We start from the raw sequence: 17,658 nt of genomic DNA, 5'->3' as shown, positions 1-17,658 counted from the left end.
GTTCGTGTGTTCAGCAAACATACGAACATCCAGCCCATCCCTTTTCATATTCCTGTCCTCACCCTTCCCCTTCACATTCCTATCCTCACCCCCCCCCCCTCACATTTCTGACCTCAAACGTCTCCCCTTCACATTCCTGTTCTCACCCCCCCCCTTCACATTCTTGTCCTCACCCCCTTTACATTCCTGTTCTCAGCCCCTCCCCTTTATATTACCCCCCTCCTCCTCCAGATTCCTGTCCTTGGCCCCTCATTCACATAATCCTCTGCTTCCCCCACATCCTTTACAGCAGTGACATACTGTAGTTCTCTACCATCTCATACAGTACCTACAAAGGGCAGAAGGCGGGAGGCACATCAGTCTACAGGTGGTACCGGAGAAAGGACAGCTTGGGATTGATGGCGGGAGGCACATCAGTCTAGAGCAGACATTGAAGGCAGTACAGCTCCGGGTGGAGGGTAGAAGGCACATCAGTCTACAGCTGACATGGGAGGCAGGACAGCTCCAGATGGACATCAGGAGCTGCACAACCTTTCCTGGTAACCAACAGGTTAACTTGAAAAGTTTACTTGACAGCTCCTGCCCTCCATCCAGAACTATTCTGCCTCCAATGCCTGCTCTAGACTGATGTGCCTCCCGCCGTCGATCCAGAGGTGTCCTGCCTTCAATGTTAGCTGGATGGGGATGACCAAAGTTCTGGTGGCTGAACAGAAGAGCTGTCTTCTAAATGAAACCTCGGTCCGCTGTTTAGTGATGTCTGATTTAGACATTACAGGAGTTCACTGGTTGCTGATCACTGCAGATCAAGTCAGCAAAAATGTAATTAAGTTTGTACAAGAACACGGATCTAGTACTGATTTACCACCAGCTTCGTGCCCCTTACAGCTGTCAACACCAGAGCACAACCACAGCTGGTAACATGGGTACTCTCAAATAAAGGGTCAGTGCCCATGTGGAGCAACTGCTTGGCTGGATTTGCCGAAATATTACACTTTGACAGCACCTACTGTGTCTGAATCCGCACCCAGCCCCATGGCTGTGCATGGGGGTCAGTAAATGAATTGGGCTTAGAGCTGAAGGTAGAATAGTTTATCTTATCAGAATATAAGTAGAATTCAAAAAAATTTCCGCGCTAGTGTGATAAGTGAAATAATGATAAATGTCAGCAGCCAACACAAAATCAACCAACAATGACTCAAATTAATAATAAAACGTAAAAGTGTAGCGCTAAAAGTAAAAAATGATAAATAATGTCCAAATGAATAAACAGCTGATAATCACAATACTGTGTATATGAGAAAAAAGGAAAACAATAGTGTCCAAATGAATGAGTCCCATAGAAAACTGGTGTGAAGTCAAATCAATCCGCATGCACAATAATCCAAGGGGGGATTCTTCCCGTGACACCAAGGGTATGTGGAAGAAAGGAACACCTCTGTGATGGGATAATAAAAGCAGCTTACCAGATTTCCATGGCTGCTCAACTTAATGAGTCAGCCTCTCCCAGCTCTTAATCAAGACCACTGAAGATCTGATATTGCATGGATGCTTATTCAGTACAGATGGACCACCTCTCAAGATGTGTAAAGGGATCAATACAGGATAAAATTTCCTCAAAATTTTCCAACAGTCATAAATGAATATGTAGGGAAAAAGAAAACGAAGCCCATAGCGTGATCCCGTTTAAAAATACAATCTTATTTATTTAAAATGGTACTCACAATGTGGCATGAATAAAAGGCAAATCAATTGGTATTCCAAGGGATGGAGGTGCGGCGTCCCGCAGGTTATCCCAGGCAATAAGATAATAAAGGCCGGCGAAAGTTGCAAGGGGCGTGTGGACGTTGCGTCTGGAGTCTGGAGGCGACCATTTTAAATAAATAAGATTGTATTTTTAAACGGGATCACGCTATGGGCTTCGTTTTCTTTTTCCCTACATATTCATTTATGACTGTTGGAAAATTTTGAGGAAATTTTATCCTGTATTGATCCCTTTACACATCTTGAGAGGTGGTCCATCTGTACTGAATAAGCATCCATGCTATATCAGATCTTCAGTGGTCTTGATTAAGAGCTGGGAGAGGCTGACTCATTAAGTTGAGCAGCCATGGAAATCTGGTAAGCTGCTTTTATTATACCATCACAGAGGTGTTCCTTTCTTCCACATACCCTTGGTGTCACGGGAAGAATCCCCCCTTGGATTATTGTGCATGCGGATTGATTTGACTTCACACCAGTTTTCTATGGGACTCATTCATTTGGACACTATTGTTTTCCTTTTTCTCATATACACAGTATTGTGATTATCAGCTGTTTATTCATTTGGACATTATTTATCATTTTTTACTTTTAGCGCTACACTTTTACGTTTTATTATCTTATCAGAATAGTTGATAGGGCAGTGGGCAAGGAGTGACTGTAAAATCTATATGTTTATACTAGGGTTTTCCACATCAGTTAATCCATGCCCGCACGATGAGTCTTTTAATTTTCGATATTCAGCTTGCAATGAAATCATGTCTTGCCTTGAATTAACTTTATCTCTATGGTAACATATACACATGGCTTCCGTATAAAAATCATGTTGAAACAAGCTTGTCTAGGCATCCAGAATGGTTGCAGCTTTGGAATATCTGAGTTATTAATGTGTAAGGAACAATATGGTGTGATTGCAATGTAGCATAAATAAAAATGTACCCACATTAACAGCAGGGCCTTGCTGTCATTGGTCAAGGGCAGGTTAGAAAGTTTGATTGTTACAATGAGGGAAACCTCAACTTTCTCTACCGTGTAAGCACTATATTTAAAATTTCCTTTAAACGAAATCTTAATTACACATACTTCGAAATATACCACAAATTATCTTTATATCCCAAATACAGACTGAAAAAATAAGTACTGCCTTTTTATACATCGTAAGGATATTTTAAAGGTTCAAACTCATAGGACTCCAGACAAATACTGTTGACATCTGGCAAATTGATGGGACTTAATACATTTGTGCCTCTGTATCGTTTTGATGGCAGCGCCACTGCTTATATATAGCACTGACTATGCTGGCAAAGGTGATACCTCCATCACAGAATGGTGCTATTAACCATTCCACTTAAGGCACACTGAAGTAAACTTAGCAACAACTATTTTAGGCATGTTTTTCAACTGGGACTTAGTGAATTCTCAAAAGTCTAAAAGCTTTACTGTCTTCAGTAGTTCTCACTCTGAAACATTCCAGATGGCCTAGGATCTCTTAGTTAAAAACCCAGGAATCTATATAATGGAACACGTATTTACAATATCTTCTTAGATAGGTATATTGGGGAAACGTGCTGTAAATGGTTTAAATCACTGGTATTTCAACAAGTAAACTCTGGGCACTACAGTTTATTAGGCAGGACAGACGAGCTCCCAAAGCACTGGCTCCTCTTGGGATAATGTGTTAAGGTTATTGCTTAAAAGGTGTTGTCCCTGAAGAAAACTAAATGTAATCTATGACAGCTTAACGTGGTTGACTGATGTATTCCTTAAAGGTTATCAAATATTTACCACCATGTTTTAATCAACGAGACGGATATTTGTCAGTGTTTATAATGTTTTTATAATGGTGGCTTTGTTTATAATAGTGTTCTTGTTTTTTTAGGTTTTCGTGTGTAATTTCGAACATTAGATCTGTATATTATTTGACTAAGGTTCCTCAATAATGTATGGCAACCATATTGACAGGATGCAGCGCTATGAATATTTTTTACACCGCATTAGTAAATAATCTCAAGTTTATGTTTTTAATATTTTTTAAAAAACATACATCCAATCATGTGTTGTGGATATAGGTTTATTGAGCAATGTGTTTAACGTCTAAAGCTGGCCATAGATGGTTCATTTATTTTTTTCAGCCAGTGGGCTGAATGAAATAAAAACAAATGGATTCCTCCATACATGAGTGAGGTGGATAGAGGAATCCCCTCTGCTGGTACATTGTAATCAGACAGTGGGACTCTTGGACTCCAGTTGCAGCTGGCAGATCAAAAAGTTTTTTTTCCAAGAAGCTTGTTCAACAAAAGGTGATCTAACGGTCAACTTTAGTTGAACCGGCATGGCCACACATGAATCGAAATTCAGCCTGCTGAACCAGCTGAACTTAATCCAGCTATGCCCAGCTTAAAGCGGAGTTCCACCCAAAAGTGGAACTTCCGCTCATTTGCTTCCCCCCCCCCCCTCCGGTGCCACATTTGGCACCTTTCAGGGGGGAACGGGTACCTGTTTTTGACAGGTACCCTTCCCCACTTCTGGGAGGCGGTGCCGTCCCTCGGAGGTTTGGCCCCTTCCTCCTTCCCCTGCCGCCGAGCCAATCCGAATGCGCAAGGCTTCACTGCTGGGTTCCCTGACCGGAAATGGCGGCGGCAGCACCCGACAGCCGATGGAAACATCGGCTGCGGTGCCGACATCGCTGGACTCCAGGACAGGTAAGTGTCCTAATAATAATAGTCAGCAGCTACAGTATGTGTAGCTGCTGATTTTACTTTTTTTTTTTTTTTTTTTTTTTTTTTTTTTGAAGTGGGGGGGGGGGGCGGAACTCCACTTTAATTCTGCTTCTTTTCACTTGAAGTCACTTGAATGCCATTGGAAGGGTAAACAATATTTAAACTGAAATCTAGTCAGCTTCCAAGAAACACATGCTGGTGCTCTTCACCTGTATAGTAAAGTGGAATTAAAGTCAAAAAATGTTAAGTGTGATTATTTTTAAAATAGGTACTGTACTTTTTAGAGAAGTTTAAAATGTTGGGGAATAGCAGAAGGCACTTCTAAGTGCAGTATAAACAGGCATTTATTGCCTCAAGCAGCTAAAACACTTACAAGAACCAGTAGGTATGAAGGCCCCTCTGTATAATGAAAGTAACTGACTCCCTGCGGTATCCAGGAAACATGCAGTGGGTGTCCAGCAGGTTCTGTCCATTAATGGTGTCTCTGTATCAGGCGGCAACGCTGATGGGAGATTTGGGGCCAGCCAGCAGGAGAGAACCCCGTGGAAGGTGGAAGCCGGAAGAGTGATCGCCACTGTGAGAACCAGCGTGGAATGCAGGACCCGGAAGTGACGTCAGAAGTGCCAGTCTTTTATTATATAATTTTTTTTAACATATGAGTGCAACATCAACAATAGGCACTGGCAAGGGGAAAGTCTCTCTTTTTCCTAATGTGATGTTTCTGGTCACAGGATTATCCCTAGCTCCTCCTTCAGATCTGATTTCAGAGATATCACATGACTGAGCTATATGAACTCTTCCACAATGTAATTGGGGCAATCGTTTTGCTGTTATATATGCATAATTCATATTTTAATGTGGTAAAATAGGATGATCTAAAGTAAGTTAGTACTCTGGTATATTAACACTTTTAGTGAATGTTCACACCAGAACATGGTGTGGGAAACCCGCATTCTTTGCGCTTTTCTCGCATCGCATTCAAATGTACTGCAGTTAACAACAGTAAAAACACAGGTCACAAATGCCGTGTGTTTGCTTGCACCAGATCTCATGGTACTTCTTGCAGTGTCTTTTTTAAAGTAGTGCATGTACTGCTTTTGGTGCAGTCTTGTGCAAGACAGGCAATTCAAAATGAATAGGCTCAAATCACACTGCATATGAATCGCACAGGAGCACACAACATGTTCCTGTGCGATACCTGTTGTGAACTGGCCCCAAGGATTTAAGGCAATGTAATACATAGAAATACTTTTCCTATTCCTTGTTACCTTGAAAGCTGGCACACTTCTTTACTCCCTCTCATGCCTGGAATGTGAGCGCTCCCTTGAAGTCATTGCATACAATGTGACCAGGGGTGGTGGCCGGCTCTGCATTGTGTGTGATGACATCTACAAGGGAGAAGTCACGTAGCCAGGGGTGGCTGTGTGGCACTGGCAGTGAATACCATAACCAGCATTAAGCCTGTGGACTGAGGAATAAGATAGGTTTACTGTCCCTAGATCGATGGGTCAGTAATCTGTGGGTCAGTAATCTGTGGGTCAGTAATCTGTAGATCGCGATCTACCAGTAGATCGCAGCCAGGTGATTGGCAGATCACGGTCTGGACTTGCTGACCCACTATTCCAGAGAATCAGAGTCCGATGCAGATGGGCTACTTATAAAGTTCAAGCTGTACAGAGCAAGAGCCGCATAAGCCAATTGCTTCTCTGTTGTGCTAGCTCTTGTCCCATGTGGAGTGATACCAACTGCACTCTATCTCTTATCCTCTCTAACTATCTCCAGAGTGGTGCCAGCAGCAGGAAAGAAGAGATCTTTAGGTCAGTGTGAAACAATACACTGGACATAATAGTAGAACACTGCTTTCACGCTGATGTGGTGTGGTTTACCCACACCAAGGGTGCAGTGCACTGTACCTGCAGCTTTCCTGTGGGTTTTCTGCACTTAGCCATAGAGTTCTAATATATCCTGCGGGTTTGGTGCACTTTCTGAAAGCGGGAGTTTTGGTGCACTTTCAGAAAGTGCATCACATATCCAGGATATAATAGATGTCTATGGCAAAGCACAGCCAACCCAGAAAAATTGCAAATGCACTGCACTGCACTGTGTGAAAGCAGCCTTGTAGAGGGCTCAGAAGAGTAAGGGTTAATTTTCAGTTTGGGGGTGGTAAAACCCCATAGTTAAGAAATGTTTTTAGCACCCCTGCCCCAACCACACCCCCCTTTAGCTGCAATTGCCACACATGTCGCAGCTGCAGCAGTAGTTAAACGCACTGTCATGGTTGGTGGGTGTAACACCAAGCATGACCCATTCTAGTGAATGAGGCCAATCTTCAAGTGCCCTGCAAACTTGTGCAGTATAGCAAACAAAGAGTTAAAGTAGCAATATGTTGCCTCCTCACCACCTGATTTAAACCCGTGATTGCCATGCAATGCACGCAATTGCGACGCGGTAGCATGACAATTAGAGGTTTAAATCAGGTGTGAGGAGGCGATACTATGCCTGGTGATCTTTGACATCTCCCATGTTGTTCAGGTAGATCATCACCTCCTTAACCACTTGCCGACCGCCGCAAGTACATATACTGCGGCGGTCAGCCCCTCACAGGCAAAGTGACGTATGGGTATGTCACTAGCCTGTGAGGCTCTGAAGAGCGAGCGCGGACCCCCCCACGCGCGTGTGCCCGGCGGACCCGATGTCCGGCGGGCACTCGCGATCGTCCATTAGAGCGGGAGAAAGGCAGGCGGTTGATGTAAACAAGCCTCCTGTCATTCTCCCCTGTGTAAGAACAGTGATCATACGGTTCTACTATGTGGGACCGTTGATCACTGTTCCTACCCCGGATGCCACAGCCAATCACAGTTAGAATCACGCCCCTAGGGACACACACAACCCCTCCCTCTCAAATAAAGTTAACCCCTTCACTGCCAGTGTCATTTTACAGTAACAGTGCATATGTATAGCACTGATTACTGTAGTAATGTCACTGGTAACCCCAAAAGTGTCAAAAATGTCAGTCAAGGGTCCGATCTGTCCGCCGCAATGTCGCAGTCCCGCAAAAAAAATTGCGGATCGCCGCCATTACGCGTTAAAAAGAAAATGACAAAAATCTTTCCCTTAGTTAGTAAACACATTAACTTTTGCGCAAACCAATCAAAATACGCTTTTTGCGTTTTTTGTTTTTTTTTTACCAAAAATGTGTAGCATAAAACAAATTTGCTTAAAATGTTAAAAAAATTTGATTTTTAAATTTTTTTTTTGGGGGGGGGGGGAATTTCATATAAAAAAATGTGAAAAATATTGTTATTTTTGCAAAATTGACGCTATTTTTTTGTTTATAGCGCATGATCATAAAATCGCACAGGTGATCAAATACCACCAAAAGAAAGCTCTGTTTGTGGGAAAAAAGGACGTCTAATTCGTTTAGGTACAGCGTCGCATGACCGCGCAATTGTCCGTTAAAGTCACGCAGTGCCGAATCACAAAATACCCCCTGGTCAGGAAGGGGGTAAAATCTTCCGGTTCTTAAGTGGTTACATTTGTCTACCCCTGCCCAAGACTAAACAATCATTAGATCCTTCATGCGGAGGAGAGGAAGGTGCACCCACATGTGATATTTTGGAAGCTGGCTAGAAGAAAGTTTAAATTTGTAAAGTGACCGTTTGTTCCTCCAGGCACATTTCTGTCATTAATAAATATATCTTATTAACCATTCTGGTTCTAGACTGTCTGGCTTCTACCCTTGTTCCCAAGTCCTAAATTTCTTGACTATCCGTTTTCATCATAAATCCTTTTCTCTCATGCTAACTTTTTTAATCTGTTCTACCAAACTAAATTTGTTATCCGTAGGCACAGACAGACAAGTCCATAAATCATCTAAGCACACCAACATAATATGGTAGCATGCATTACCGCACTGCTGTGAATGGGCCCTAAAGGAGCAGAATAGTGCTGGTCAGTCAGTCTGTTATTTGCAGGTGCCCCATGCTTATGTCTCTTTTTTACTTTTTAGGGTTTTGAATAATAATATTATTCCAAATTAACTGACAAAAAGTAGAACCTAAAGATATAGCTGTGAAGAATTTGAATGGGAAGCTCAAAGTAAATTGCTGGTGCACAAAATCAGATCATAGTTAGCAAAAGTACTGTTAAATCAGTCACTGATACCCAGATGTAGCCTGGTCTGGTTTAAATTGACCAGATAGTCTGTTTTCAAATACTGCCTCCTCTAAATGAATCTTCTGGGCTAGGACTAATGATATATATTTTCAGTAAATGAGATATTGATCTAGCATCTTGCAAGACCAACAAGTAATGCTTTTTACACGTTCTGCTTAACCACTTAGCCAAAATGTAATAAAGCTAAAGAGCCATATGGAAATAATGGAACTGCAACTGAACCTTACAACATTAATTATTGCTCTGTAAAATATGGACATCTAAACCTGCTTTTTATTTTAGGTTTTGAACAGGTTTGCTGTGCTTCATTAAATAGAGACTATGGGGTATATTTATAAAGCCGTGGATAAGGTTTTCACCAAATATTTACTGGTGGTGAATCAATTAATATTGACCTGCAGAGAGTGTTTGCAAAGTCATGAATTGGAGGATGTCACATACTGTATGTTTGGGCTTGTGGTCACTCCATGCAGCCTGTGTGCTGGATGGTAGTGTGCTTCAAGAGTGCACCCATGTAGTCTACAGCTGACCTTGTAAAGGGGAGCACAGAGACGAGGATCTTAGAAAGTAGAGAATACATGTCTCACAGGAACAGCAGGAGTATAGGGCACTACTGGGGTGCTGGTCTTACAGGCAAGCAGGGCACAGAATATTAGTAAGAAACACTTACAGCAATTGGGTCCAGTTCTCCTAGGGGAATAGAAATACAAAACTAACTAAAGTAGTGAGATTCTAAGCTTACAGTAATACTGGAATAACAATATATATGAGGAATATGGAGATGCACAGGGGTCCCATGGAATGCTGGTACACAGGATACAGTTGAGGCATAGATGAAGTCTAGGACAGGAAGGATACCTATTGGTACTATCTTGGGAGAGCACAGTGTGTTGGCACATACAGAAAAGGTAAGGGCCCTTGAAAGGGTTAAGGGGCAGAGTCTAAGAAACCACCTGGTCTTCTCAAGAACTCCTGAATGAGCAGATGGGTTGCACCGCAGACGATTCCAGGTTACAGCTCTCTGGCTCACCCGAGCTGGCAGCTACTGGGAAGTAAGGGCTGACCAGAATCCCTTGCGGTACTGAGGAGCAAGGGTCACAGGACAGTAGGGAGTATAGCCAAAGCTTGCAAGTGTACATGGACACACACACAGAACATGTGCCCAGAGACACGCAGGACAACTAAAAGTGAGTAGCAGTGCAAAGAGACAAACCGGAATCTCTAGGTACAAAAAAAGGTGCACAGGGACACCTAGCAGGAAACAGACTAGAAATACTTTGGAAGACCCTCAAGCAGACTGCAGACACAAATAATTCTAACAAATAATAGCTGAAAACTCTTAGGGAATCAAAGAAGTGTTAAAATACTGAAAGCTGGCAAAGATACACTGGAAAGTTCAAATGAAAAAACAAGTGCAACGATTTAGGTTGCAAGTAGGAACACACTGAGCGCCACTAGAGACAGAGCGGAAGACCTTGGGAACACTGGGGGTACAGAGATCACACTGAAAGGCACTTGGAGATGCTTGCAAACAGACACCAAGAGCAAAGGTGATGGAACTATAGGATCACTAGGAATCTCAGGGTACAGAAATCTCCAAGAAAGTCAGGGACACTGGGAGTCTTAAGGTCACTCTAGGAATCTTCTCAGGAAGCCAGGGACACAGGGAAGTACTGGGGGTAAACTAGCAATCTTCCAGGGACACAGGGATGCACTGGAAATGTCTCCACTAGTAAACACAGGAAACACTAGGAATTTACTCTGCTAGGAATCACAGGGGGAACTAGGAATCTTCTCTGACAAGAAACACGGGAGATGCTAGGATATTCTCTTGGAAATCACAGTGAGACCTGGTGAGGGAATAAGCCAAGCTTATAGCATTAGTTACCCCAAAACGTCATATTCCTGATATGTGCCTGCTGTACCATGTACTTGTATAAGGAAGTATTCTGTTCTCATTGTATGCTCCCTTCATGTGAAATCACTGGTGTTCGTATCAGTCCCTCTGCTTTCCTATTAAAAACTGACCACACTAAGCAGGAGAACACATCGTGGTCAGTTCTCTAGCTATGCTGGGAACTCAGTGTGCTCTCCTCCAATGATCAGACTTGTCCTGACACATCCCCACTGCACAGCTATTTACTGGAAAGCTCAGTGTACTGTTGCTTCTCCTCCCCCCAGATCTTATGCAGCTGAGAACAGAGGGAATATGATCACTTATAAAGGGGAAAAAAGTATTTAAAATGTGTTTTTATATCTATACAAAATTGTTTTGCCTTTCATTTCTATTTAAACTGAATGGTTTGTTTTAAAAGGTGCTCGTTTACAATCACTTTAAAGCCAATGTCCTTTGCTGTCACTCAAAATAGTCTGTTTGGGCAAAGCTGGCCCAAACAAACTATTTGCTGTGCATGTTGTATAAGCGGCCTGTAACCTCAGCACATACAGTATACAGCGCTGAGTTCTGCCACTGGGATGGGAACTTCCCTTCCCACTCTCAGGACAAAATTGAGTGCTGCTCAGCCATTCATAGGCAGCTTTGTGTTCTCTGAATGAGTAAATTCTTCCTCTAATTGGAAATCATTACTTAATCCGCCACCCTCTCTGCCTCAGCTAATCAGAGGAATCTTTGTATGGGAAACAAAGTTCCCGTCTCACTGTCAGAACACTGTTAAATACTGTATGTACTTAAAGAAAATAATATTGCTGCGCCAAGTCTTTCATTGGAGATAAATAAATAAATAAATATGTTTGGTGTACAAAATGTTATCACAATAACTCTAAGGCTCGGTTCACACTATTGCGATGCGGGAAGGCTGCGAATTCGCAGCCTGTTCCCGCAGCGCACACGCACCCCCGGCAGTTCACACTGCCATATGCGATCCGCTGGGGGTGTCAATGTAATCTTAACGACACCCCCAGTTTGATCGCATATCGCAGTGCGATCGTGCAGTTCGCACAGGATCGGATCGCACAAGTGTGAACCGCTGTGCGATCCGATCCTGATGCGGCAGCAAATCAGTCCATCAACTGTGATACTAAAGTGATAAATCAATTTCTGAGCCGTGACTATAAAATCAATAATATTAACAGTCCCAATCCTCAGTGAAAATAGTGACTTAAAGAAAATCAACAAACGTGATCAAAAGTGCTGCATGCTTCACTCCAGGTGCTCCTAGTGACAGATTAGCAGCTCACCTTAGGAACAGACTCCTGAGAGTCAATACACACTCTGGGATAATGACTGCAGTTTGGTTTGCCTTCCCATCACCGCCTCCTGATAGTCCCTCCAGGTTTATATGGCATCGGTGTGGAAAAATAAAAGCAAGATCTAGTGCTCTCTGATTTTAAGGCTATTTATTAAATCATAAATGGTGAAATCGCACTTACATTTCAAAGCACTTCAGCAGTGCGGACTTATCATTGCATCAAATGCTGCCTGTGGTCTCCGTGAATCGACGTGATGACGTGCAGACGTGCGGGGGAGGAGCCTGCACGTCACTAGGAGCACCTGGAGTGAAGCATGCAGCACTTTTGATCACGTTTGTGGATGAAGATTTTTTGATTTTCTTTCAGTCACTATTTTCACTGAGGATTGGGACTATTAATATTATTGATTTTATAATCACGGCTCAGAAATTGATTTATCACTTTAGTATCATAGTTGATGGACTGATTTAGAGTTATTGTGATAACATTTTCCTACACCAAACATATTTATTTATCTCCAATGAAAGACTTGGCGCAGCAATATTATTTTCTTTAAGTTTTCACAGGTGTTTTTGTGTTTGGCACTGATTGTTTGCAGCCTTGTGCACAAGAATTTTGATTGATTCTTTTTTTCTGTTTAATGTGGGCTTGCGCTGATTATTTTTGATTTACATAAATACTGTATGTAGCTAAGGCTACATACAGTTTATACAGAGTGCCCAACAAATCCAACTGTTCAAAAATAAACTAGTTAATGTGACATTAAATGTGAAGATCAGCTTTAAATAGAAAGGGAGATGGCCTGGTTGGGCTGGGCATGTATCGAATTGAATTAACAGCAGGTGGATATCCAGTCTTGAAAACAGGTACCAGCATAACTATGCAGGTTAAAGCTATGAAACTACATGTATTGGCATGTCTGCTGGTCTATGGGAACAGAGAGGACATATCGGTAGCAAAGCTTCAAATATTTGATAGGTTACTGTCAGCTTCACAGCTTTATAAATGGCCCTTTGAGCTTTGTTTTAATTTTAGAAAATATTTTAGTGTTTTGTAGAAAAATGGCTAAAGACTTTGGAAACAAACAAGTGATAAGCAATAATAAATAAAGATTTAATAAAAAGTAAACATCAAAATAAATCTTAAAACTAAATGGACACCAGATCTTCTGGTCCCATCACTGAGCCACTACTTCATAAAAGTCCTTAGAGGAGAGTTGAACATGCAGGCATCTATTAAGATAAAAGGAAGGAGTGACTATATTGCTGGCTTATCATAGGGAAACTTACAAGCCAACCTTAATGCACTGTTTAATTGGGCGACTATGTGGCAAATGAGGTTTAATGTTGATAAATGTAAAGTTATGCACTTGGGCTAAGAATATGCAATCATTGTACATACTAGAGGGCGTACAACTGGGAAATCAATGGTGGAGAAGGATCTGGGTGTTCTGGGAGATCCTTAGCTTAATAATAGCGTGCAATACCAAGCTGCTGTTTCCAAAGCAAGCAATGTCCTTTTTTCGTATTTAGCGAGGCATGGACTCCAGAGAGAGATGTAATTTTGCCTCTGTACAAATCATTCATAAGACCTCATCTGGAATATGCACTTCAGTTTTGGGCACCAGTTCTCAAAAAGGATATCGGAGAACTAGGGAAAGTGCAGAGAAGGGCAACCAAACTGATAAGAGGCATGGAGGAGCTCAGCTATGAGGGAAGATTACAGTAACTGAATTTATTTTCTCCTGAGAAGAGGAGAGTAAGGGGGGGGGGGTATGATCAACCTGTACAAATACATAAGTGGTCCATATAGTGAACTTGGTGTTGAGTTATTCACTTTAGGGTAATCACAGAGGACAAGGGGGCACTCTACGTCTAGAGAAAAAGAGATTTTATCTCCAAATACAGAAAGGTTTCTTCACGGTAAGAGCTGTGAAAATGTGGAATAGACTCGCTCCAGTGGTGGTTCTGGCTAGCTCAGTAGATTGCTTTAAAAAAGGCCTGAATTATTTCCTAAATAAACATAATATAACTTGGTACTCACATTTATAGGTGAAGTTGATCCAGGGAATATCCGATTGCCTCTCGGGGGATTAGGATGGAATTTTTTCCCCTGCTGGAGCAAATTGAATCATGCTTTGCTGGAGTTTTTTTGCCTTCCTCTGTGTGAACTGTGGGTATAGGATTGTGTATACAAGATTGTTTGGTGGTTGTTTTTTTTTTTTTTTATTGGTTGAACTAGATGGGTTTGTGTCTTTTTTTCAACCTGACTAACTATGAAAATAATGTTCATCAACCATACATATTTAACAAGATTGGCCCAAGGTATATGGAAGTTGCCTCTCCTGGGTGAAATATTCAGTTTAGAAAGCCAACATAGACTTATACACATTAAATCTAATTCTATACACTAATTACTTTTTATATATGGGGATATTTTTATATACTGTAATAATATGTGATTTTATTTAATGAACAGTTGTTATTCTTAAGTGCTAATTGTTAAGCGTAGTAACCTATATCAACCGATTAGAATATTTCAAATGAAATCCGAAGTGATTGGTTATACCAGGGTACTGTACTTAAGAATTAACATTTACGCATAGGAACTATTAACTGATTTCGATTAAAGGTATAAAATAAGCATGTACATTTGTAGATTTTTACACTGTGTGCACAAGTACTAGGCAAGTAAGTATTTTGACCAAATCATAATTTTTATGCATATTGTCCAACTCCAAGCTGTATAAACTTGAATGCTTATTGGATTTAAGCATATCAGATGATGTGTATTTGTGTAATATTTGAGGGTGAGGCCTAAGGAGGCAAACACCCTATATCAAGGTGTGCATAATTATTAGGCAGCTTCTTTTCCTCAGGCAAAATGGGCCAAAAAAGAGATTTAACTGATTCTGAAAAGTCAAAATTTTTAAAAACTCCTTCCAAGGGGATGCAGCACTCTTGAAATTAATAAGATATTCGGGCGTGATCACAGAACAATCAAACGTTTTATTGCAAACAGTTAACAGGGTCACAAGAAACGTGTTGAATGCAAATTAACTGCCAAAGATTTGAGAAGAATCAAACGTGAAGCTACCAGAAACCCATTATCCTCCAGTACTGTCATATTTCAGAACTGCAACTTGCCTAGAGTGCCCAGAAGTACAAGGTGTTCAGTGCTCAGAGACCTGGCCAAGGTAAGGAAGGCTGAAACCCAACCACCACTGAACAAGACACATGAGTTACAACATCAAAACTGGGCCAAGAAATATCTGAAGACAAATTTTTCAAAAGTTTGATGGACTGATGAGATGAGAGTGACTCTTGACAGACCAAATGGATGGGTCTATGGCATGATCGGTATGGGTACAGAGCTCCACTTTGAATCAGATGCCAGCAAGGTTGAGGCGGGGTACTCTTATGGGCTGGTATTATTAAAGATGAGCTAGTTGGACCTTTTCCGGTTGAAGATGAACTCAAAATCAACTCCCAAACCTACTGCCAGTTTTTAGAAGACACTTTCTTCAAGCAGTGGCACAGGAAAAAGTCTGCATCTTTCAAGAAGACCATGATATTTATGCTGGGAAAAATCTCTTCAGTCCATTCATTGACTCGACAAATACTGTTTTAAAACTCCTGCAAAGTTGCTTTTAACATTTGATTTTGGGAAAAACGGGTAGTTCAGTGAGTGGTGGCAATATTGTTAGAGCATATTTAGTCTGGCATTGTTCTCCAAAACTCTCCATTGATCAAAAGTTCTCCATCAAACTGGGCAACATATGTCGGCAGAGAATAAAATAAGGCTATCCGGGCACACATTATGGGAACTTGGGCACTTATTCATAATATAACATGCTGTCAAATCTTTCATAAATGACACACTGTAACCGATGATCACAGCCCCATCTTCTTCCTTGTGTCATTATTCCTAATCCTGGGTTGCCAAAGGTGCATTATCCTCCTGTAGAGTGGAATTAACTGGCAGGTGCCTAAGTGATGATGAAGTACTGCAGTCTGTTGATCTCCATTAACCCAGCATTTTTTCTTAGTCATCGTGACAGAAAATGTTCGAAGTCCTTGTTACCAGGCCTCTCTTTAAAAATTTTTCTGTGGTAGCTTGACAGAACAATTCAATGGCAGTTGACAGGCCTCATTATTAGTCTTCAAATTTTATGCATCCAAATTGCATTTCGGGAACAAACTTCAGTTTGTCTTTTACTGCCTTCACTGCCTTCTGAAGTCCATTGAATTTTTAAGCTTTTACGTGCTTTTCTAATCTATTTCTGAAACTGTCTGCTCCAGTGTATCTCTAAATGTGTCTGTCATTTTAGTGTTGTATATCCTCTTTTTAGTTTTTTGTACTGAATATTTTGATTCTGTTAGTCCTTTATAAAGCATAATAAAGGTAACATGACAGAGATAGACAATGTCCTTCCTAAATCAATTTTAATTGAAGAGACAAGAACTCACTGCTCAAGGTGGTGTAATTGCCTGATGACTCACACCGGTGCATGCCCCGGCTCGCCTCCGTGAAAACTTGATAAAGGAAAAGGAATTGGCAGCACTCCAGGTTGAGTCAAAATCCAGATTTATTGACTGGACATCCAAATATGACAATCGTGACAAGGTAGACGCGTTTCACACACTGACTGTGTGCTTAATCATTACTGATGATTAAGCACAGTCAGTGTGTGAAACGCGTCTACCTTGTCACGATTGTCATATTTGGATGTCCAGTCAATAAATCTGGATTTTGACTCAACCTGGAGTGCTGCCAATTCCTTTTCATTTACTAAATCAATTTTAACTCTGCTCCATACCGAATCTCATAATCATTTTTTACTGGTGTTTTTTACTCCCACGTTCAAGACCCTATCGCCAATTTTCATGTATTTATCACTTTCAAAAAATCATACAGGTTTATTTTATTTTTTTGTAAAATATTACGTTTTTTTTTTTTTTTTAGTTTTTTTTTTACAGTTAACAAATTAACCTGTTTTGTAATGTAAATATACTGTATAAATAAAGAATGGGAAGACTGTTCTGCATAAAAGGTAAATAAAGAGTCGGTAGAACAGCAGATATATTCTAGTGGGTCACTCGATTAAAAATAAAATGTATAGGTTGAGCAAACAAATGAATATCCTAACCTGGTAAAACAGTTTACAAGTAAGGTTTAGGCAAACTGTAGCAGGATACATTTTCAAAGATATTGTTATCTCTTAGGGGGACGCCAATTCAGTGCACTAACTTGATTTTTTTCTAACTTCTGTGTACTGAAAATGTTTTCTCCTTTTGTCATTTCAGAATTTTTCCCCGGGAATATCTTTTTCAACAGATTCACCTATATTCTCTAGCAGACCTACAACAGGTATTACTTTATTTGAAATGCAAAGTTTTATATTTTAATTTGCTGCATCTATCACTGGTTTTGTTTGTAGAATTCTAGAGATCCTCTTTGCGTTATACCTATTGACAACAGCTATATTTCTATGAGTTGCTTGATATGACCTGTACTGTACCTAAACATTGCACAGTACCATGATACAGTACTATGTTACTGGTGCCATTTTGTATTACTATAACACAAGGAGGAAAACGCCTTATGGAATTTTTATAGCCAAGAACATTATAACATTGAAATAGACTGGTAGACGTGGGGTCTGAGGTCATAGCAGAATGTTTTATTTACCCACTTGACCTCCAGAAGATTTACCCCCCTTCATGACCAGGCCATTATTTGCGATACAGCATTGCGATACTTTACCTGACAATTGCGCGGCCATGAAACAATG

The 17,658-nt window shown here is 41.0% G+C and overlaps 1 protein-coding gene across 1 annotated transcript in view; it reads left to right on the top strand.

Annotated features, from left to right (window-relative positions):
- The window catches only part of PLEKHM3 (pleckstrin homology domain containing M3), a 240,107-nt gene that overhangs the window by 112,155 nt on the left and 110,294 nt on the right, over positions 1-17,658 (top strand). Inside the window, exon 5 of the mRNA XM_082262028.1 lies at positions 17,171-17,234. Within this exon, the coding sequence (XP_082118154.1) occupies positions 17,171-17,234 (64 nt within the window). The remainder of the gene's footprint in view (positions 1-17,170; positions 17,235-17,658) is intronic.

This window comes from Pelophylax lessonae (assembly GCF_965119305.1).
Source record: "Pelophylax lessonae genome assembly, chromosome: 6".
NCBI lineage: Eukaryota > Metazoa > Chordata > Amphibia > Anura > Ranidae > Pelophylax > Pelophylax lessonae.
Note: the sequence above shows the minus strand (reverse complement) of the source record. Positions and strands in the feature narration are given on the sequence as shown.